The sequence below is a fragment of the Chrysemys picta genome, chromosome 12, assembly GCF_011386835.1.
Source record: "Chrysemys picta bellii isolate R12L10 chromosome 12, ASM1138683v2, whole genome shotgun sequence".
Classification (NCBI taxonomy): Eukaryota; Metazoa; Chordata; order Testudines; family Emydidae; genus Chrysemys; species Chrysemys picta.
This window is the reverse complement of record NC_088802.1, coordinates 12,796,389-12,818,663: the sequence shown is the minus strand read 5'-3', so window position 1 is coordinate 12,818,663 and position 22,275 is coordinate 12,796,389. Positions and strand designations below refer to the sequence as shown.

Here is a 22,275-nt window from a genome sequence, read left to right as displayed (position 1 = left end):
TGCGACCAACCTGCCCCTGTGAGGCAGACCCTGCGCCGTGGGAGCAGAGCAGCTGGAGCCCGGGAAGGGAAGTGCCCGGCCGGCGGCGCAGGGTCCGGAGGCACGGGGGGCTGCCTGAAGCCCAAGTGCTACCGGCTTCCTGGTTTGCCGGGCAGCCTCCAGACCCTGCGCCCCCAGCCGGGCGCTTCCCCTCCTGGGCTCCAGCTGCTCTGATCCTGTTGATCCTGTTTAAGAGCCAAGCTGCCCGAGCCAGCGCTACCGGCTTCGGGCAGCCCCCGTGCCTCCGGACCCTGCGCCGCCGGCCGGGCACTTCCCCTCCTGGGCTCCAGCTGCTCTGCTCCCACGGCGCAGGGTCCGGAGGCATGGGGGCTGCCCGAAGCCGGTAGCGCTGGCTCGGGCAGCTCGGCTCTTAAACAGAGCTGAAGAGTCAGGGGAGGAGCAGAGCAACTGGAGCCTGGGAGGGGAAGTGCCCGGCCGGGGGCACAGGGTCTGGAGGCATAGGGGCTGCCCATAGCCCGAGCACTACTGGCTTCATGGGTTTGTCGGGCAGCCTCCAGACCCTGCGCCCCCAGCTGGGCTCTTCCCCTCCCGGGCTCCAGCTGTGCTGGGGAAGTGCCAGCCGGGGGCGCAGGGTCTGGGGGCTGCCCGGCAAACTGTGAAGCCGGTAGCACTTGGGCAGCCCTTTTCGCGTGGCTGGGAGGGAGGAGGGGGAGTTAGGGCGGGGACTTTGGGGGAATGGGCGGAGTAGGGGCGGGGGTGGGAAAGGGGCGGGGCCAGGGCCCGTGGAGTGTCCTCTTTTTTTATTTTTTAAATATGGTAACCCTACCCTAACTCCCTCTCAGAACCTGCAACCCCAACCTCCTGCCCTGAGCCCGCTCCTACACCCTAACTCCCTCCCAGACCCTGCAGCCCCAACCTCCTGCCCTGAGCCCTCTCCCACACTCCAATCCTCTTGGCACCAGCCTGGAGCCCCCTCCTGCATCTGAAACCCCTCATCCCCATCCACACCCCAGAGCCTGCATCCCCAGTCGGAGCCCTCACCCTCTTCCACACCCACCCCCTGCCCCAATCCACTGCCACCTCCTGCACTCTGAATCCCACATTTTTGGCCCTATCCTGGAGCCTAGGGGGCCCCACAAATTCTAATAGTCCTGGGCCCCCGAAAGAGTTAATCCAGCCCTGCGCCTGCTTGAACATTCCTCCACATGCCCCTAGGGGTCTGCCCCACAGTCTGCAGACCTCTGGACTAGAGGATTCTGTCATTCCTTCTGGTCTTAAAACACTATGACTCTATAACTGTATTGCTTAGCAATTTTTCAAATTAACTTTTGGTGTGAAATTCATTCAGTTTAGTCTTTCCCCACATTTTATAGAGCCATATTAAAGTTCACCCCCCCACACACACAAGATACCAAAAGACTGATAACAATAACAAAGTAAGCAAACAAAAAAGGATTCCTACTGTAGGAATTTTAAGTTAAATTTAAAATCAAACAGCTCCACCACTGCTACACAAACTCCCACATTAGAATCCAAACTGGTACAAAAAGTTTCTTGTCATAGGAAGGATAATGACACTTACTTATTTCTTTATCTCGTTTGTCTAAAAATTAAAGAGAAATAAATAGATATTATTGTTAGGTGTTTCCCTTTCCTTATGTTTTATTTCTCTTTATCATCAGTATGACAGTGAAGGCTGAGAGAAATCAACATCCTTTTCGGGACATCAAACAAAAGGATCCAGGGCTCTCTTCTGGTCTTAAACTCTGTGACTCTATTGCTTATCAGTTTTTCAAATTAGATTTTGGTGTGAAATCTATCAGATTTAGCACTTCCCCACATTTTATACAATTACATTAAAGCCCACAAGAAAGAATAATAATAAAAAGCAAGTAAACAAACAAGGGGTTTTGTATTGCAACAAAATTGTAAAATTTAAATTTAATATTAAATAACTCCAAATCATTTCAACAAACTCCCACATGAAGATCCACTTATAAAAAAAATCCTTGTTAGAGGATGGAGAATGACACTTAACAATTTCTATATCTCGTTTGCCTAAAAATTCAAACAGACAGACACAAAATGTTTGTTAGGTGTTTTGCTTTTCTTAAGTTTTATTTCTCTTTATCATCACTATGCCAGTTAAGACAGATTACTTCTATTCTTCAGGAAATCAGACAAGACCAGTGGGGCCCAAACTTTTCCCATCACTCCCCTCTTGAGTAATGGAATCTGTCTGTGCCCCCCCCCCCCCCATTACTGCCCAGTTGGCTCAGCAGTGGCTCTTGGGCTGAAGGCAGAGCTGGGTGCAGAACTGGGGATGGGGGAGGAGCTGGAGCTAGAGGCAGAGCTGGCCTGGGGGAGGAGAGGGAATTTGGTAGGAACTGGCCTGGGGGCAGAGCAAGGGAAGGACTGGAACTGTTGCAGGAGCCACAGCTTGATGGGGGGTTAGGGGGCGGAGCGCAGCTGCAGATGGGATTGGATCTGGGCTGGGGGCAGAGCGGGGCTGGGTGGGGCTCCCTCCCCTCTCCCCATGCGGGCTGGCAGGGACCCTGCCTTGCACCTGCTCAGGGCCGGATTAAGAAAGGGGCTTTAGTGGCTGCAGCCCAGGGCCCCAGGCAAACGGGGGGCCCCGCAAAAAGATCTCCAGACCACCAAAAGTGCAGATATTTTTGCGGGGCCCCCTTAGCCCAGGGCCGTGGGCTGCAGCCACTAAAGCCCCTGCATTCCAGCCCAGCCTGGCATTGGTGGGGAGGTGGCTCTGCGCGCTGGCATGCCATTCCCCTCCCCCACCCCACCCCCGCTGGGCTGGAGCTGCGAGTGCCAGGAAGCTCAGTCCATGCGCTTCCTTCACTTGCAGGCCCCACTCCCCACAGCTTGCATTGGCCAGGAATCAGAGCCAGTGGGAGCTGTGGGGGGAGGTGCCTGCATGCAAGCACAGGACAGCATGCGGAGCCACCTGCCCCCCCTCCCTGGGACCTGTGCCACCAAAAGGGAGCTGTCCCAGGTAAGCGCCCCACACCACAGCCCCCTGTCCTGCCCCTCACCACAGCCCTGAGTCCCCTCCTGCACCCTAACTCCCTCTCAGAACCTGCAACCCCAACCTCCTGCCCTGAGCCCGCTCCTACACCCTAACTCCCTCCCAGACCCTGCACCCCCAACCTCCTGCCCTGAGCCGTCTCCCACACTCCAATCCTCTTGGCACCAGCCTGGAGCCCCCTCCTGCATCTGAAAACCCTCCTATCCTGGAGCCTAGGGGGCCCCACAAATTCTAATAGTCCTGGGCCCCCGAAAGAGTTAATCCAGCCCTGCGCCTGCTTGAACATTCCTCCACATGCCCCAGGGGCCTGCCCCACAGTCTGCAGACCTCTGGACTAGAGGATTCTGTCATTCCTTCTGGTCTTAAAACACTATGACTCTATAACTGTATTGCTTAGCAATTTTTCAAATTAACTTTTGGTGTGAAATTCATTCAGTTTAGTCTTTCCCCACATTTTATAGAGCCATATTAAAGTTCACTCCCCCACACACACAAGATACCAAAAGACTGATAACAATAACAAAGTAAGCAAACAAAAAAGGATTCCTACTGTAGGAATTTTAAGTTAAATTTAAAATCAAACAGCTCCACCACTGCTACACAATTAGAATCCAAACTGGTACAAAAAGTTTCTTGTCATAGGAAGGATAATGACACTTACTTATTTCTTTATCTCGTTTGTCTAAAAATTAGAGAAATAAATAGATATTATTGTTAGGTGTTTCCCTTTCCTTAGGTTTTATTTCTCTTTATCATCAGTATGACAGTGAAGGCTGAGAGAAATCAACATCCTCTTCAGGACATCAGACAAAAGGATCCAGGGCTCTCTTCTGGTCTTAAACTCTGTGACTCTATTGCTTATCAGTTTTTCAAATTAGATTTTGGTGTGAAATCGATCAGATTTAGCGCTTCTCCACATTTTATACAATTACATTAAAGCCCACAAGAAAGAATAATAATAAAAAGCAAGTAAACAAACAAGGGGTTTCGTATTGAACAAAATTGTAAAAGTTAAATTTAATATTAAACAACTCCAAACCATTTAAACAAACTCCCACATGAAGATTCACTTAAAAAAAAATCCTTGTTAGAGGAAGGATAATGACACTTACCAATTTCTATATCTCGTTTGCCTAAAAATTAAACAGAAATACCCAGATTGTTTGTTAGAAATAAAACAAGAAAAGGGAAACTCCTCTTTATCATCAATATGACAGTTAAGACTGAGAGATTATTTCTATTCAAACTCCTCTTACGGAGATCAGACTAGACCAGTGGTGCCCAAACTTTTCCTGTCATGCCCCCCCCCTACCAGTAATGGAGTCTGTCTCAGGCCCGCCTCCCCCCTCCATTACACCACAGTTGGCTGAGTTCAGGCGCTTGGGCTGAAAGCATATCTGGAGATAAGGGAGGAACTGGAAATAGAGGTGGAGCTGGGCTGGGGGTGGCGAGGGATTGAGGGTAGAGTTAGGCTGGAGGCAGGGGAGGTGGGGGAGTGGAGCTGCAATTGGGGTGGGAGCTGGGCTGGGGGAAAAGTGGAGCAGGGGCTGGGGACGGAGCAGGGGGTGGAGTGGAGCTGTGGCTGGGGCAGGAGCTGGGCTATGGGCCGAGCATGGCAGGGGCTGGGGCAGAGCAGGGAGTAGAGTGGAGCTGTGGCTTGGGCCAGACCTGGGCGGCGGGTGGAGCAGGGGACCGAGCTAAGCTTGGGTGGGATCGGAGCTGAAGTTGGGGCAGAGAGGGGCTGGGTGGCACTACCTCCCCATGGCCCATGGGGGCTGGCCAGGGCTCTGCGATGGACCCTGTCCCCCAAACATTCCTTCGTGCACTCCTAGCAGGCATACCCCACAGCTTTTGGAACACTGGACAAGAGGAGCCAGTCATTCTTTCTGATCTTAAACTCTGTGATTCTATTATTATATTACTTATCAATTTTTCAAATTAGCTTTTAGTGTGAAATTCATCCAGTTTAGTCTTTCTCCACAATTCATGAAGTTTCATTAAAAAACCCTACACACACCATGAAAAGAATGATAATAACTATAATAAAAAGCATGAAGCAAACAAATGAAAAAGGTTCTCTATTGCAACAATTTTAAAACTTAAATTTAAAAGCAAACACATCCACCACAAGTAAACAAGCTCCCACATGAGGATTCAATCTGGTATTAAAATTTTCTTGTCAGAGGAAGGATAATGACACTTACCAATTTCTGTATCTCTTTTGCCTAAAAATTAAACAGAAATACACATATTGTTTGTTAGGAGTTTCCCCTGTCTTATGTTTCATTTCCCTTTATCATCAATACAATTACAGCTGAGAGAGTATTATTTCTATTCAACCTCCTCTTAAGGAGGTCACACTGGACGATACAGTCATCCCTTCTGGTCTTAAACTCTGTGACTCTATTGCTATCAATTTTTCATATTAGCTTTTGCTATGAAATGCATACATTTTAATCTTTCCCTGTGTTTTATAAAGTTACATTACAAAACAAACTCCTATAAACCCCAACAAGAATTATAGTAATAATAAAAAAGAATCAAACAAACTTAAAAGATTTCATATTGCAACAATTTTGAAAGTTACATTTGAAAACAAACACCTCCACCACAATTAAACAAACTCCCACATGAGGATCCAAATTGGTACAAAAATTTCTTATCAGAGGAAGGACAATGACACTTACTTATTTCTTTATCTCGTTTCTCTAAAAAAATTAAGAGAAATAAATATATATTTTTGTTAGGCATTTACATTTTCTTATGTTTTATTTCTCTTTATTCTCAATATGACAGTAAAGGGTGAGAGAAATCAACCTCCTCTTCCGGACATTAGACAAGAGGATCAGTGGGCCCTTCTGGTCTTAAACTCTGTGACTCTATTGCTTATCAAGAAGAACAGGAATACTTGTGGCACCTTAGAGACTAACAAATTTATTAGAGCATAAGCTTTCGTGGACTACAGCCCACTTCTTCGGATGCTGAAGAAGTGGGCTGTAGTCCACGAAAGCTTATGCTCTAATAAATTTGTTAGTCTCTAAGGTGCCACAAGTACTCCTGTTCTTCTTTTTGCGGATACAGACTAACACGGCTGTTACTCTGAAACCTGTCATATTGCTTATCAGTTTTTCAAATTAAATTTTGGTCTGTAATCTATCCAATTTAGTGCTTGCCCACATTTTATCACCTTACTGTAATCCCCCAAGCAAAAAGAAACAATAATTAAAAAAGCAAACATGCAAACAAACAAAATCAGGCTAAATGTTGCAAGAGAAGTGTAAAAAATTGAAAAGTGAACAATTCCACAACAATTAAACAAACTCTCCCATGTCAGAAGAAGGATAATAACACTTACCAACTTCTATATCTCGTTTCCCTAAAAATTAAACAGAAAGACACATATTGTATGTTAGGAGTTTCCATTTTCTTTTGTTTTATTTCTCATTATCATCAATATGATAATTAAGGTTTAGAAACTATTTTTATTCATTTTCCTCTTAAGGATGTCAGACTAGATGATCTGGTCATCCCTTCTGGTCTTAAACTCTGTGATTCTATTATATTCATAGAATCATTAGACTGAAAGTCTAATCCTCTGCATTTGTGGCAGGACTAAGTATTATCTATTCTAGACTACCCTGACAGGTGTTTGGAGTTTTTAAAGAGCAGGTTAGACAATGAAGGAGATTCTACATTCTCCTTTATTCAATTTATTTCATTTATTACCTACTCTGCCTGTTAGGAAGTTTTTCCTAATGTCCAGACTAAACCTCCCTCAATGCAATTTAAGCCCCTTGCTTCTTGTCCTATCCTCAGAGGTTAATGATAACAATTTACCTCCCACCTTCTTGTAACAATTTTTCATATACTTGAAAACTGTTATCATGTCCCCCCTCAGTCCTCTCTTCTCCAGACTAAACAAACCCACCTCCCTGCCCCTCTGATTAAAAGAGGGCCAGAACTGAAAGACTTGCTCACTGGGAGGGGGCACTAAGTGTTTTAGCCATTAGGCCACCTAACCCACTGATGACTCTATTACACTTCTACAGGGGGATCCAATTGTGTACAAACATTTTCTTCTGAGGGAAGAAAATGACACTTACCAATTTCTAGATCTCGTTTCACTAAAACATAAACAGAAATAGATATCAAAATTGTTATGAGCTTTCCTTCCCTTATGTGTTATTTCTCTTTATCATCAATACAAAGTTAAGGCTGGGTGATTATTTGTATTCAACTTCCTTTTTTCTATTGCTTCCCCACAAACACACCCCCAATAACATTTTGGTGTGAAGTTTATCTAGTTTAGACTTAATCTAGTTTTATAAACTTTGGGGTAACACACTCTGTCCTGGGGCACAGCCCCTTCCCATTCAGGAAGAGACAAAAACTCCTCTGGGCTCAAGTGACCTCATTCCCACAGGGCCTGCTCCACTTGGAAGAAATGATCTTCAAAGGGAGAGGTTGTCACAGGAGGGGGCAGCCACCAGGAGGAAGGCTGCTGGAACTCAGGGGAGCTGATTCTTGCAACAGAGCCACTTGGAGGAAGACAACTTACTTAGGGTATTCCGTGGGGCTGGGGAGGGGAAGCTACAACCTTTGTTGGAAAAATTCCAAACCCTAATGGGCTGCCCTGTCCCTTCCAGAAAGAAGCAGGCACCAACAGGCGCCAGGTCCCCACCCCTGCTAATCTCCTGGGGTGCCCTGAGCCCCGTGGGGGCCCCCAAAGCCGGAGTCCGGGGCAGCTGCCCCTTTTGCTCCTCCACTCTATCAGCTGACGGGGCGGGGGGGGGGAGTCAGCTGTGTGCGGTCCGGTCCGACAGCAGGCTCTTACCAGAGCGCCGCACTGGCCGACATGGGCCCACTTTCACCTCTGTCTCCATTGATATGGGGACTAAGGCCCAGACAGCTAAGCAACACCCATATTTATGTCGCCTAGCCTGCCCAGAGAGCAAACAGTCCTTTCCCCTCATTGGGTAACAATGTCCATATAGCAGAAACTGAGGTACACACAGGTTTCATAAAAATATTGCAGAAAATTCCCACTTCATCACACCTTCCTGAACAAGCCAGACCTCTGTAGATTCTTTTGAAAGACTCTGAGACTGAGGGCTTATCTGTGCTGAAAACTTACACCCCTCAGATATGTAGCTATATAAATCCAACCCCCTCTTTGGAAGGACTTTTACAGGGAATGGGTCTCTGGAAACATCCAAACAGGCCCTAAAATGGTCCAACCTATTGCACACACATCAACCCTCCTCAACCCAACAAACACAGAGAAGTAAAAATAAATCAGAGAAAACAACAAATCTATATACAGTTGTGTGACTGTGGTCAACAATTGTATTTGTGGAAAAAGGGAAATTGAAACTTACCAACTTCTTCAGTAAGTTGCTCTGAAAAGTACAGAAATAAATATAAATTATTCTCATTGCCTTGCTTCATGAAACAAAGTTAAAAGGCTACATCCTATAGGTACAAAACTCATTAGGAGCATGGAGGGGAAAGTCCAATTTATTTGGAAATTGGGCTGGTATTTTTTATGGATGAAGTTCAGCAGGGCATGGACAGCTGTGTCTGAGTTGTATGATCATGGGTATGGTTTTTACTGATTTACGACAGGGGCATGTCTATACGGCCTATCACTGTAATGTCGAGGTGCATTACACTTTATTAGCAAAAGAGAGAGAGATGAGGTGAAATATGAGAGGCGAGGCTTTGCAGAACCTTCTCTCACGTGGGACCAGAGACAGACAGCAATAGCTGCCTGAGAACTGGGAAGAGAGGGAGATGGAGGACCAAGCAGAACAGAGATGTATCTGCTATGATCCGATTCCGTTCTATTGTCTCAGACTCTCCTCTGCACCTCTGCCCCCACCCTCTATCAATACATTCACATCCATTCTTCTTTATTTAAGACTAGATCAGCAGATCACACATTCTTTTCATGTTAAATCCCTAAATTGCCCTTATTTATTTATTAGGAAAAAAACTTTATTTACAGTATATTTCTCCCTCTGATATTTACCTTTCATTTTAAACAGATAAACAGTGAGGCCAATGAAACCAAACAAAACCACCAGGATCACACTCAGAGCCACCATCCAGGGATTCACCCTCGGGAAAAAGGAATCTGAAAAACAAAACACCCAGGGCTTGCCTTAGTTTGGAAGTGGTGACTAAAAGCAGATTTTTTTTCATACAAATACATAAATAGTGCCCAGCAGGATTTGTGTGAGCTAAGAGTGAAAGAATTGCCATGTCTACACTACACGAAAGACCAGAAACTGTTTTTAAATACGGCTCCAATCAACACAGCTTTACCACTGATTTATCCTTGAAAACACAGCCCTGATTTGATTCATTGCTACTCAGAGGGCCACAGAGATCAGAGGCAAATTCTCTGCTCATAAAACCCCATTGACTCTAACAGGGTTATACCAGAAAAGAATTTGGCCCTTAGCAGTAAGCAATATTCAGAAACTGCCAGATTAATTAGCATATTTTTGAAAAATCCACAGTTACCCCCTAATATTGGGAAAAACCATAATCACAATTTGTCCACACACTTGTGCAGCAAATTAACTGATTTCCATTTGCTGTTCTTGTGTTCACAGTGATTCGGTCATCTAAACAGGATGGAATTTTCAAATGTGCCTAATGTCTTTTCCGCACATGGTATGTGCTCTGATTTAGTGAACCTGGGGCAACCCTCTTATGGGGTCATTCTTAAATTGGTTCAAGAGATGACAATGTAGGAGCGTTGCACCAATTTAAATAAATTGATGAACAAAACCTTAAACCATAAATCAGCTTCTTAGTGCTCTATCTCCATTTAGCTGAAGTCAATAAGGAATTGATTGAAGCTAAATCTATGTAGGGTACTCTGAAACTTATACAAGAAATGTTCACACAAGCAGGTGTCATCCATAAACTAGTTAATCAGTACATCCTTTGTGTGTAGACAAGGGGTAAAATGAGTCCTTTTGTGGATCTGGCCAAAAGTAAATTAAGGAGCGCAAGTCGCATTGAATGTCAGTAAAAACAACATCACATGACTTAGGTGACATTTCACAAAAGTAATGAAGTTGGTGAAGTGAACAGATCACTAGAGCCCTGTGTGGATACAAAATTGGTATCCGCATCCAATCTGCAATCCCCCCAAATGAGGATATCTGTGGAAATAAAGCAGATATCTGTGGGTTTACAGGGCTCTACAGATCACAATCAAGCCAGAGTACAAAATTTACCACATTCAAAAAAATCATTAAGGTGAATTTAAGGTTACAGGAATCTACTGCATCAGTGGATTGAGTGAAAGTTCCCTCTCAAAAAGGTTGGAAGGTGTGTGTGTGTGTGTGTGTGTGCGTGCACGCATGCTAGAATATCAGGAAAGTCGAACTTAAAATTAAATTTACATGAATTCCAAAATGTTGATAGTCTGAATATTCACAATTAAGGGAATCAAATTGCTTAAAATGTGACACCAGCTTCCTGTCTTCTGTGTTTGTGCATGGATTATGAAATATCCACCACAGATGTTTCAGTTCTTTTCTTCCTATGTTTTGTTTCGTTTCTAGTGGTGGTGAGTTCGATGTGGGATCTGGATGGTAACTGACCTGCTATATAAACTGCTGATTCCTTTTCTTGATTGAGAACGGTGTTCCTGAGGCAACAAGACAAGTTTTGGTTTGAATGTTCTTTTACAATGAGAGCAGTTTCTGTTTCAAACAGGCCATTATCCCCTTGGGATGTTGTTTCAGAGAGTGATGGTAAATGTTGCCCATTGAGATCTTTCCACAGCACTTCAGGCTCTGGGTACCAACCAGCTGATTGACAAACTACCCGAATCCCTCCATCTTGGTGACCCTCCACAGAGATAAGAGGAGCAGAGCCCAGACCTAAGGGGAAATACATAAAGGTGTCAATTCCATATGTTAATAAAGCAGAAGGGACAGTTTGTGGATCCCTTACTCACACTAGACAGCACTAATTCATGCGGGTAGTCAGTAGAAGAGATAAATGAATACTGGAATGTCTGAAATCTCAATACTCATGGACACACACAAATTTGAACAAATATTACAATGTAGATAACTGAATAGGATCTGAAATGTAGAAAATCTGATCATTAGGGAATTGGATAGATATATTTATTTTTAAAAAATCTAATTGGTTCATGGTGAAAGTGTTAAAGCAGCAGGGGAAAAATGCTCACTCTTGTCTAAGAGTGATAAATGCATAATTTCCCCTCCCCACTAGGACACTCAGCACTCCATATCCACCATAGTAATATGATTATGGTATGATTATGATAAATTATGTTGCATCTTGTACAACATGTGTCAAGTAAGGTGTCAATGTAAAAGTTATGATTGGCTGAATGATTATCATATTTGTATGCATGTATCATTTTTGTATCTGGAGTTATTAATATTGACTATGCATCTGTATTTCAAATGTGCTTGTTCTGGGTAACACACACAACTAGCCTTTCAGGTACAACAGTGAAGAAGCTAGACAGTGCTAATGGCCCATCAGCGAAAACAATGGGCCATGGAAAAGTCTTGTCCTCACTGGGGGACACTTCAGACAACCTATGGATAATGGCTGCCATGACTCATCAAGCATTCAGGGGCATGTGACTAGACCCATGATACTGAATTCCATTTTGATACCTGTATTTTCCCACAAACTGGGCTGGGAACTTGGCTTGGAACAAAGGGGTTCCCGCCGTATAAAAGAAACTGTAAAAGGGGGAAGTGACATCACCAATGGGCCTCACTTGCCCCACAACTCAACACTTGGATATACCTCTGGAAGAGCACAGACTTTGAACTGGGGAAGTGATGGTCCCAGGTGGGAAAGATGGAAACCCTGCCTGTGTATGAAACATCTATAAACTGCTTGTACTATCTAACAGGGTGAGACACTTTTTGATTCAAATCCTTTGTGGTATATTAAGCTTAGATTGGGTTTTTGTTTATTTGCTTAATAATCAACTTTGATCTCTTTGCTATCACTTATAATCACTTAAAATCTATCTTTCTGTAGTTAATAAACCTATTTTATATATTTTTTACCTAAAATAGTGTGGTTTGAGTGAAGTCTCAGCTCAGTTAACAAAGGTTTTTGTGTATATTCCTCTCCAAATCGAGGGAGGGGCGAAGAGGGTAATTGTAATAATCTTTACTGGTCAGGCTTTTGACCAGGGCAGGATGGTACAGCTCCAGGGTCCTAAGTTGGGGAGCTGGGGCATGTTTTGGCTGAAGCCTCGCTATTGTTGATTCATGAGTGCCTGGCCAGATGCATTCATGTGCAAAGATGGGTGTGTTCCCTGCCTGTGGATGTTGGTGTGAGTGCAAGTGTGGAGGGCTTTGCAGCTCGTCACAACATCACAGTGCAAGAGGGAACCCAGACTGGTGAGACAGAGGGATCAGCTGTACACAAGTTCCAAATGGTACCCCGGGGGAAGCCATCACACCCACCACCACCATCATACAGTCTCAATAAATAAGAACACTGCATTTGATTTTAACTACACCCATGAGTAACAACCAACAGTGAACCAATGAGAAAGCCATAAAAGTCTGTCAGTCCCACCTTAGCCACACATCCTAGAAATGACTGCAGAGCAACTGGAAGGCCATATTTGTCCAGAAGTCTTTTCCTTCTTAACTAAAAAACGCTTTGGGGTCAGTCAAGATTGGGCAAGAAAGTGCCTTGGCCATCCTAAAAATGTTTTTAATAACATGTTGGGAAAGTTTCCAGCATATTTTCCTGGTATGAAAGTGGCTGTTTGCTGAAAGTTAGATACACTGTGTTATTGTGAAATATGTCACAAGCAGGGAGTCACAGTTGATGTAATAGGAAAGAATAAAGCCTGCAGACCACACACAGCTAAAACTGTTACAAGCTACTGACCTGCTACCCGCAGTTCCAATGCAGTTTCTCCATAAATAGTATTGTTTTGAACAAAACAGAGGTATAGTCCTTCATCAGCACGTCTGATATTGAGAATCCTCAAGGGAACATTTCCATCTGTGAGTCCAGCTTTCAAAAGCTCCGTCCTTCCCTGGTACTCTGGCATCTGCCCTTCATATTGATCCTTCCCATTACGATATAGGTGCACAAAGGATTCAAAGTGAGATCGGAACCATCTCACCTCCATGTTTGCAGCGCTCATGCTGGGGGACAGGTGACAGGGTAACACAGTTTCCTGACCCACGATGGCAGTGACAGGGTCATCGGGTCCAATCACTGTGAACTTTGCTGGAAAATGCACCAGAACAACAACAATGAAATGCAGCTCAGAGGAAAGTGGAAATTTAATATGAAGGACACAGCCAACATGTTCCATTTCAGACAAACTTTCCAAAAAGTTCAGCCAGAGACAGACACCCGGCATGGAGCATTTCAGCCTGAATGTTTGAGAGCAGCGCTCATGGGCAGCAGGATGGGGGCTCTGTTATAAGAACACTCAGCCTCAGTGTATGGCACAGACACACAGCATTGAGCTGGGGTGTGAAGCTGATATCAGGCAAACTTGGCAGATGACCCAGACCATGGGACAGAGAGTGGGGAGTTAAGAATTGGTAGGTTCAGTGCATGACAGAGGCACACAGTGCTTACATGGGGTGGGAAGCTGAAGACAGGTGTGTTCAGTCCATGTCACAGTCACACAGCAGAGAAACTGAGGCAGAGAAATGGTAATGGAGATTTTTGGTGTATAGAATATCAGGGTTGGAAGGAACCTCAGGAGGTCATCTAGTCCAACCCCCTGTTCAAAGCAGGACCGATCCCCAAACAGATTTTTGCCCCAGATCCCTAAATGGCCCCCTCAAGGATTGAACTCCCAACCCTGGGTTTAGCAGGCCAATGCTCAAACCACTGACCCAAACAGTGCTAGGACACACCTTTCATGGCTTTGATAGGCTTCCCGTTTTCTATTGTGAACACTAACTTCAGATTTGTAAAGTGTTGTGGGATATTAGATATTGGTGAACGGAATTGTGGGAAGAGCATAATACAGACAGTTAACTTCTCAACACTCTCTCTCTCTCTCTCTCTCTCTCTAATTTATATTATAGGACTACAGTGCACATAATGCCTAATAATACAGTGTATACTACACCTAACCTATATGTATTAGCTAACAGGCACAATTGAAAAAGTCACATGAGATGAATACATTCTGGTTCATCTTATGTTTTTGTGCACATTAGTCTCAAACTATGGCTCTGATCTTTTTTACATCTGAAACCCACTGTTATTTTATTGTATTGTATTTATTATTGTTATTATTAAACACTTCAGTACGTGTCCACCCAATGCTTTGGGCGTCTTTGACAATCTTTTAAAAATACTTGGGTGAAGAAACAGACCTGTGCAGTTAGGTGACCAGATGTCCCGATTTTATCGGGACTGTTCTGATATTTGCTTGTTTGTCCTACGTCCCGACTGATGTTCGGCCGGGACACTGGACAAACAAGCAATTTTGCCCTCCGCTCTGGCGCTCGCCCCCGCCGACTCTGCCACCTCCTTCCTCCATTGGATCCCTTCCCAAATCCCTGCCCTGACCCCGCCTCTTCCCCAAGCACTCTTTGGGCACGTTGCAGTCAGCCCGGTCTGCTCCCCTGGTCCCAGCTGACTCAGCGTGTGGGGCGGGTGACTGAGGAGGGACCGGAAGCTGGAGCTTGGCCACTGGCGCGCAGAGCCTCTTCCTCAGTGGGTTGGGGAGCCGGTCCCCTGCCCATCCCACCGCAGGGATGAGGCGCGCTGGGCTGGGTAGTAAGCGGGGAGCGGCAGCGGCGGCGGCAGGAGGGGCCCGGCCTGGGCTGGGGTGAGCAAGACGTGTTTGCAGCCGCCGCGCAGGGGGTTCCCGGGGCGAGGCAGGAGCTCAGCCCCTCCACAGCCGCGTGTCTTTCCGGGACCTCACCTGCCTCTCGAGCCACCCCAGGACCCCTCCGCCGGCAGCCGAGCCCAGCCCAGGCCCGCAAACGCCACGTCATAGCGCCTCTCTCCGCGCCCAGCGCTGCCCGGCTCCCTCCAGCGCGGCCCTGCACGCCGGCAGCCAGAGCAGCTCCAAGCCTGGGAAGGGGTTTCTCAAACCTGCCCCCGTGGGCCGCCCAGCCCGAGACACCTTCCACACTAGGCTGCGCCACCCTCCGGTTCTGCAGGCCCAGCCACCGCGGGAAGCTGGCCCGGGCGCTGCTTGCTGGATGTGTTGGACTCGAATCTGGCCTGGGGGCAAGTCCCGGACAGTCCAGTGGCCCCGGGCAGCTGGAAAGGAGGACTGGCTTTTCTCACGGGGTGCACGGGGGGGCCGGGGGTTGGGGAGCTTTGGTCTGGGGACACCAGAGCTGCTAGCTGAGAAAGGGGCTGGTCTAGTGACTAGTGGAGCTGTGCAGGGCTCTGTGTGTGTGCGTGGGGCGGGGTGACCGGTGTCTGTGCATGTGTGTGTTTTTGGGGGGGCAAGCCGGGCGGGCACGGGCCCACGGCGGCCGAGCTGCGGCAGAGTGTCTCCGAGACGGAGAGGAGGCAAGCTGGTGGGGGGGCGAGGCGTGGAGCTCCAGCGGCTGTTTTTTTTTTTTTTTTGGCCCCCCTCCCCCCGTGTCCCGATATTTCACCTGGGTGATCTGGTCACCCTATGTGCAGTATCCCAGGAGCAAATAAAATAACCCAGCAGCATCAACACAATCAGGGCAAAGATTGAATAATGAAGGTGCTGATCATGCCATTTGATTAAATTCACACACTGTGAGTAGTTCCATTGACTCTGACTGGAGCATGTTGTTAAGACATTTCAGGGGCCTAAATAAATCCTTTAAGGAACAGCAGACACAGTGCGGATTCCTACCTGATTCCAACCTGTGAACATAACAGGTAAGGAAGAAAATAATAAATCCAGAGAGAGTGGAGCTGGCTCGGGAGCTGTTGCAGAATGAGAGAACCTTCATCTTCACCGTAACTTGATCTAGACAACAGGAAGAAGGAGGAAAAAAACTCATAATCGTGAACATAACATTAATTCATTGAAGTCAAACATTAAAGAGGACACAGTAAATAAAAAGGAATAAATACATTGTTAAGTGAACTCTTTCATATTATGAAGTTAGAACAGCCATTCAATTAAAGTTAAAAATGTGATTCCTTTACAAGTCTGATTTTTTCCCATCCCTACAAAAGCCATGTTAAAAAAAAAAGTCAGATCGGTGTAAAAGTTGCTAGAAATTCTACCAATGGAGAAAAAAGATTTAAGGAATTAGAAAGCGTGAGTGTCAGAAAGAGAGATTCTCATTTGTTTTTTTTTTATCCATTTCTTTTCTTTCAATATATCAGAGTCAAAATGATTCAGTCCCATAAACAAAGTTATTAAGTAACATGGAGCACAGAAGAGACGCTTCATAAAATTAGATTTGCAAGAGCTTGTAACTTACTTTACAAAACAGAAATATACAATTTGTTAACTCATAGCAAATCTTCCTTTGAAGGCATTGAGAGCAGGATCAGGTCCAGTTTTCTTGAATAAAACATAGGAGCAAAGAAATAGATTCTTAAATCAAATAACCAGAATAGTCTGGAATCACTTTACAATGAAAGGAGAGGGGGAAATAGCTCATGTATCATTTTGAATATATAATTCAAATGCAAAATTTGTATTCAGAGTCAGACACATCTATCCTGGGATTATTAGATCATTCTGCAGTTAATAATTCACGCAGGGAATAAATATCTACTAGGAGATATCAAAGAACAAGGGAGATAGTATTCAAGTGACAGAAGCTCACCTACCTGATACATCCTGGAAATAATCATTGGAACAGTTTTGAGCTCTCTCTGGTGTTCCCAGGTTTTCTAAAATCCTCATCCATTCTCCTCTAGTTAGTTTACATTGTCCGTGACTATTTCAGTGATGAAACTGAAAAATTAATTCTTACTAAGAAATTACAGTGACAAAGAGTTGAATCCTTGTCTTTCCTTCCGTATTTCTGCCAAAATGGTGCCTATTTTTTGTTGGACACTGAATGTGTCTCTCTTGGTATCTTCCAAAAGTGAAAGTAGAAAAGGAACTGGAAAGCTATGGTGATTTCAGTCCCTATCACACCCTCGTTCCGGTTTGGAGATAAAGAGCCTCTCCCAAAGAAGTCCTCCTAGCGTGCTAGTGTTGGTGGCAGCAGAGTCAAATATCCAAGTGCCCCCAATCTGGCTGAAGGCAATGAGAATTTCAAAGAGGCTCAGCTTCTTACTCTTCAAGAACTGCTAAATTCTGTCATAATAAGCATTATATTTTTCATCTCATGCTCCAAATGGAAACTCTCCTTTGGATTACTTCAGTAATAAACAACCTTTGTACTGCTACACTGGAGTTTATGGTGCGGTGAGTGTCTTTATTGCTGTAAGGTTGAAGGTTAAAGCCCAACCCATCTCTGTTCTCAGATAGGAGTTAAACAGGGTTCAAACTGTGTTAGTTGATTCTAAGTTCTGATTGGTCAGCAGATATGGTGCTCTCTTTGTGACAGGATCCCCAGGGCACAATCTGGAACTAAGGTACTGCTGTGCCCCCTTAACTCTCCAGCCTAGCGTGTGTCTCACAATGCTTTGCTAGTGACAAGAAACAACCCTCTTCAGGTGCTGTTATCACTCAGCACAACAGGGGGAGCCTCACACCCAGCTAGATTGCCTGAATGCTCCCAGAGCCACTCATGAATCACACAGAGAAAGGAACCAGCCAATTCACCCCAGGTCCCAGCCTTACTCCTCAGAGCTGTACCATCTTGCCCTGGCCAGAAGCCTGACCAGTGTACATTTATTACCCATTCCCCCCCCCTTCAATGTGAAGAGGACATGCATCAGCTTTTGTAAACTGAGCTGAGATTTCCCAGGCACTTCAGTCAAACACACTGGTTTTGGTAAAATATAAAATAGATTTATTATAAGTGCTAGGCATAAAAGGTCAGAGATTTTTACCAAAGAAAATAAAAGATAAACGTACAATCTAAATCCTAAACCTTATTACACATGCATCCGACGAAGTGGGTATTCACCCACGAAAGCTCATGCTCCAATACATCTGTTAGTCTATAAGGGTAGGTCTACACTTACCCGTTAGTTCGGCGGCGAGCGATCGAACTTCTGGGTTCAACTTATCGCGTCTTGTCTGGACGCGATAAGTCAAACCCGGAAGTGCTCGCCGTTGACTGCAGCACTCCAGCTAGACGAGAGGAATAACGCGGAGTCAACGGGGGAGCCTGCCTGCCGCGTGTGGACCGAGGTAAGTTCGAACTAAGGTACTTCGAACTTCAGCTACGTTATTCACGTAGCTGAAGTTGCGTACCTTAGTTCGAATTAGGGGGTTAGTGTAGACCTGGCCGAAGGTGCCACAGGACTCTCTGCTGCTTTTACAGATCCAGACCAACACGGCTACCCCTCTGATACTTATTACACTAGGCAGTATTTAGATCAAGCAATTTTCTCACCCCACTGGATGTTACAGTTCTTCTTTGAGTGTTTGTTCATGTCCATTCCAATCAGGTGTGTGAGCATGCATGTGCACAGTACCTGGAAGATTTTTCCCCTAGTAAGTAGCCATAGGGTCGGCTAACCCTAACCCTAACCTTTATGGTGCCCAATATAGAGCCCTGCCGACCCGCTACCTCCTCAGTTCCTTCTTACCTCCAGTGACGTTAGCTGGAACTTCCCCTTGCTCTTCTCTTGCTTTGACAAGTGGATTATCAGTGCTTTAGCAGTCTTTGTATATAGTTAGCCTATAGTAGTAAAGTATAGTTAGTTGTTAGCAGTTCTAAAAAAGTTTTCACGGGGCGTCCCCCCATTTACCCCTTCAGTTACTGGGGCATGCCTCATTCCCCAGGCTTCAGTACCTGCCAGTCGTGTGTGAAGCGCATGCCGAAAAGTGACCCTCACTCCTCCTGCTTACATTGCCTGGGTGAGGGTCATCAAAGAGACCACTGCAAAATTTGTTGGGAACTCCAACCAAGGACTATCAAGGAGAGAGAGCAGTGGCTCAAGATTCTTCTTATGGAGGCAGCCCTCCAGCCTCAATCAGACCCTGGCACCGGGGACCCTGCCCCCAACACATCCTCCTCCACAAGGAGTGCCCCAGTGTCAGCATAGAAGGATGCGGCACCAAAGAAGAAAGCTGGCAGGGAACGGCACTGGCAGGCAGCCTCTCGGTGGCATTCTAGCCTTTGGCACTGGTCTCAATCACCAGCGTACACACACACACACACACACACACACACACACACACACACACAAAAGCCAGACAGGGGCTGATCCCTCCTGGCAAGACTCAGGGACCAGCCACCAGTGGCACCTCAGATGGGCCACGACTCTGAGACTCAGATGGAAGCCATGTTGACTCCTGCCCAAGTGAGGCAGTTGAGTCCAGGCCAGCCTCAGTCACTGCACCCATTGGAACAGTTACCATTACTGTCCACCCCGGAGGCTTTCCACGTGGCGCAGGACCTATTATGGCTCCCAGCGCCATTCTCGCTGCTGAGACAAGAGAGCATCCCGGCACCACAGGCTCCGTTCCTGCCCCCCCAACCCACTACCGCCCGTGCAGTCTATGGGGAAGCTGGTGATGATGGCGTGCCGATCACCATCTCCTCGGCACCAGCCTATCACGGAGCCACCACCCAGAGAGCACAGTCAGTCCCCTGCTTCTCTAAAATCCACCTTGAGAGGAGCGGCCCCACCATGGTCCTCCCACTCGGAGTCAGAGTCAGACTCATACCGCTCCGACTACAGCAGGAGCAGGAGATCATCCTCTCGACACCATAGGTGGCCCCGATCGATGCAGTGGGCCCCTCAGTGGCAGAATGCTCCTCAGTGGCCCTTTCGGACTCCTTGGGCTTTTCATCAAACCCAGGACAGAAGCCAAGGGTCTCACTCATGGGTGGCATCAGTGTTCATCCCATCATGCTTAGCTGAGCAGTTGCCTCACACATTGACTCCGGCACCAATGACGGCACTGACACTGAACGCATCAGCACCGGAGGCACCAGCAGCCCCAATCCCAGCTTCGGGGCCCGACGCACCAACCACACTGACAACGGGCCCTGCACCAACATAGGTACCAATAGCAGCACCAGCACCAACGGCAACGGCACCTATGGCACCTCAGCAAGCGCCGGCACCGATGTCGGCACGGAAACCGATGCCATTCCTGGCACCAGGACCAGACCAGCCCCCAGTTTTTCTCTCGGGCTCAAAGGATCCCTCGGGTGGGGATGAGAGAGAGCAACTACCTCCTCTGGTGGCCTCCTCCTCTTCCTCCTCAGCAGATGAGGCCCTGTTGGGCACCTCAGTAGCCCCAGCCCTGGAAGATTCAAGAGCATTGCAGAAGCTGCTGTGCCGGGGTGCCCAAGGGTTGGGCATTAAGGCAGAGGAAGTAGTCGATGATGCCGCCCCAGGGGTGGACATTCTGGCTCCCCCTGTCCCTTCCTGGATCGCTTTGCCACTCATAAAGATGATCACAGACATGTGCAAAACACTTTGGCAAATCCTGGCCTCACTGCAACCTACAGCGAAGCGCAACGAGCGCCGGTATTTTGTGCCCTCCAAGGGCTATGAGCATTTATACTCGCATCCCCAGCCTGACTCTCTGGTAGTGGATGCTGCTAACCAGAGAGAGAGAGAGAAGGATTTCAGGACCTTTGCCCAAGAATAGAGATGCCAAAAAATTAGACCTGTTCGGGCGAAAGGTCTACTCTACTGGGGGACTACAACTGAGGATATCAAACCAACAGGCCATTGTCAGTAGGTACTCCTACAACACCTGCTTGGCAATGGCCAAATTTACTGAATTGCTCCCCGCGGACTCCTGCACTGAATGTTCAGCTTTGGTTGAGGAGGGGAGACTGATCTCCAAGGCATCCCTTCAGGCGGCACGTGATGCGGCCACCAGGATTATGGCTATGGGAGTGGCCATGCTCCAGGTTTCTGGCCTCCCCTAGGAGGTACAGAGAACCATTAAGGACCTTCCCTTCAAGGGTGAGACTCTCTTCTCAGAGAAAACTGACAAAAGGCTAAACAGCCTTAAAGACTCTAGAGCCACCCTTAGTTCATTGGGCCTCTACACTCCGTCAGCTCACAGGAGACACTTCTGCCCGCAGCCCCAACAGCGGTTTGGTCAGCAGAGCCATCAGGATGGCTCCAGAAGGAAAAATCATAGCAGCAGAAGGAGGCCGCAGCAACCCTCTTGCCATGGCTCGGGTCACCCTAAGCCATCTTTGGGGGCCAAACCAGTCTTTTGAAGGCAGTCGAAGACAGTGTCTCACACCACAGTCTGGATCCACCCCACCTTACCTTCTTGTCCCAACTATCCCCTTTCTGTCATGCATGGTCCCATATCACTTCGGACCGTTGGGTACTCTGCACGGTAGAGAGGGGATACTCCATCCAATTCTGTGCCTTCCTGCCCTTCCACCCTCCTTCCCTGTCCCTCTTCAGGGACCTTTCTCACAAGCAACTCCTTATCCAGAAGGTGCAGTCGGTCCTATCTCTAGGAGCAGTGGAGGAGGTTCCTCAGGAGCACAGGGGTGAGGGCTTTTACTCCTGGTATTTCCAAATTCCAAAAGCCAAAGGTGGCCTCAGGCCCATCTTGGACCTGTGAGAACTCAACAATTTCCTGAAGAAACTCAAGTTCCACATGGTCTCTTTGGCCTCCATCATTCCCTTCCTGGATCCAGCAAACTGGTGTGCTGCCCTCGACTTGAAGGACATGAACTTTCAGATTGCAATCATTCAACCCCACAGGAAGTACCTCAGGTTCATAGTGGGCAACACCCACTACCAATTCGCAGTCCTCCCGTTTGGCATGTCAGCGGCACCTCGGGTTTTCACCAAGTGCATGGCAGTTGTCACTGCATTCCTGTGCAGACACCAAATACAGGTGTTTCCATACTTCGATGAGTGGCTGATCAAAGGCCGCTTCAGGACACAGGTGGAAGCTCAAGTCAAATTCATCAGAGCCACCTTCGACAACCTGGGTCTCCTTATAAATGAGATCAAATCCACTCTGTCCCCCGTCCAGAGGATAGAGTTTATAGGGGCAGTATTGGACTTGACCCAGGCCAGGGCATACCTGCCAGCAGTACGGTTTCAGGTCCTGACCGATATCATTCAAGACCTCAGACAGTTTCCCACCAGCACAGTGAGAAATTGTCTGAAGATCCTGGAACACATGACTGCCTGTATCTATG

General features: G+C 46.8%; 1 protein-coding gene across 3 annotated transcripts in view; it reads right to left on the bottom strand.

The window, feature by feature from the left end:
* Positions 1-1,402: 1,402 nt before the first annotated feature.
* LOC101940198 (butyrophilin subfamily 1 member A1-like) overlaps positions 1,403-22,275 on the bottom strand; it is a 181,211-nt gene continuing 160,338 nt past the window's right edge. For 2 of the 3 annotated variants that reach the window (XM_065564708.1, XM_065564709.1), the window contains 6 exons: positions 7,147-7,167; positions 6,399-6,419; positions 5,731-5,751; positions 5,248-5,268; positions 4,156-4,176; positions 1,403-1,603 (listed from right to left, as the gene is read on the bottom strand). In XM_065564708.1, coding sequence (XP_065420780.1) covers positions 1,509-1,603; positions 4,156-4,176; positions 5,248-5,268; positions 5,731-5,751; positions 6,399-6,419; positions 7,147-7,167 — 200 coding nt within the window. In that variant the 3' untranslated portion in view covers positions 1,403-1,508. The remainder of the gene's footprint in view (positions 1,604-4,155; positions 4,177-5,247; positions 5,269-5,730; positions 5,752-6,398; positions 6,420-7,146; positions 7,168-22,275) is intronic. The other variant, XM_065564710.1, reaches the window with a different exon arrangement.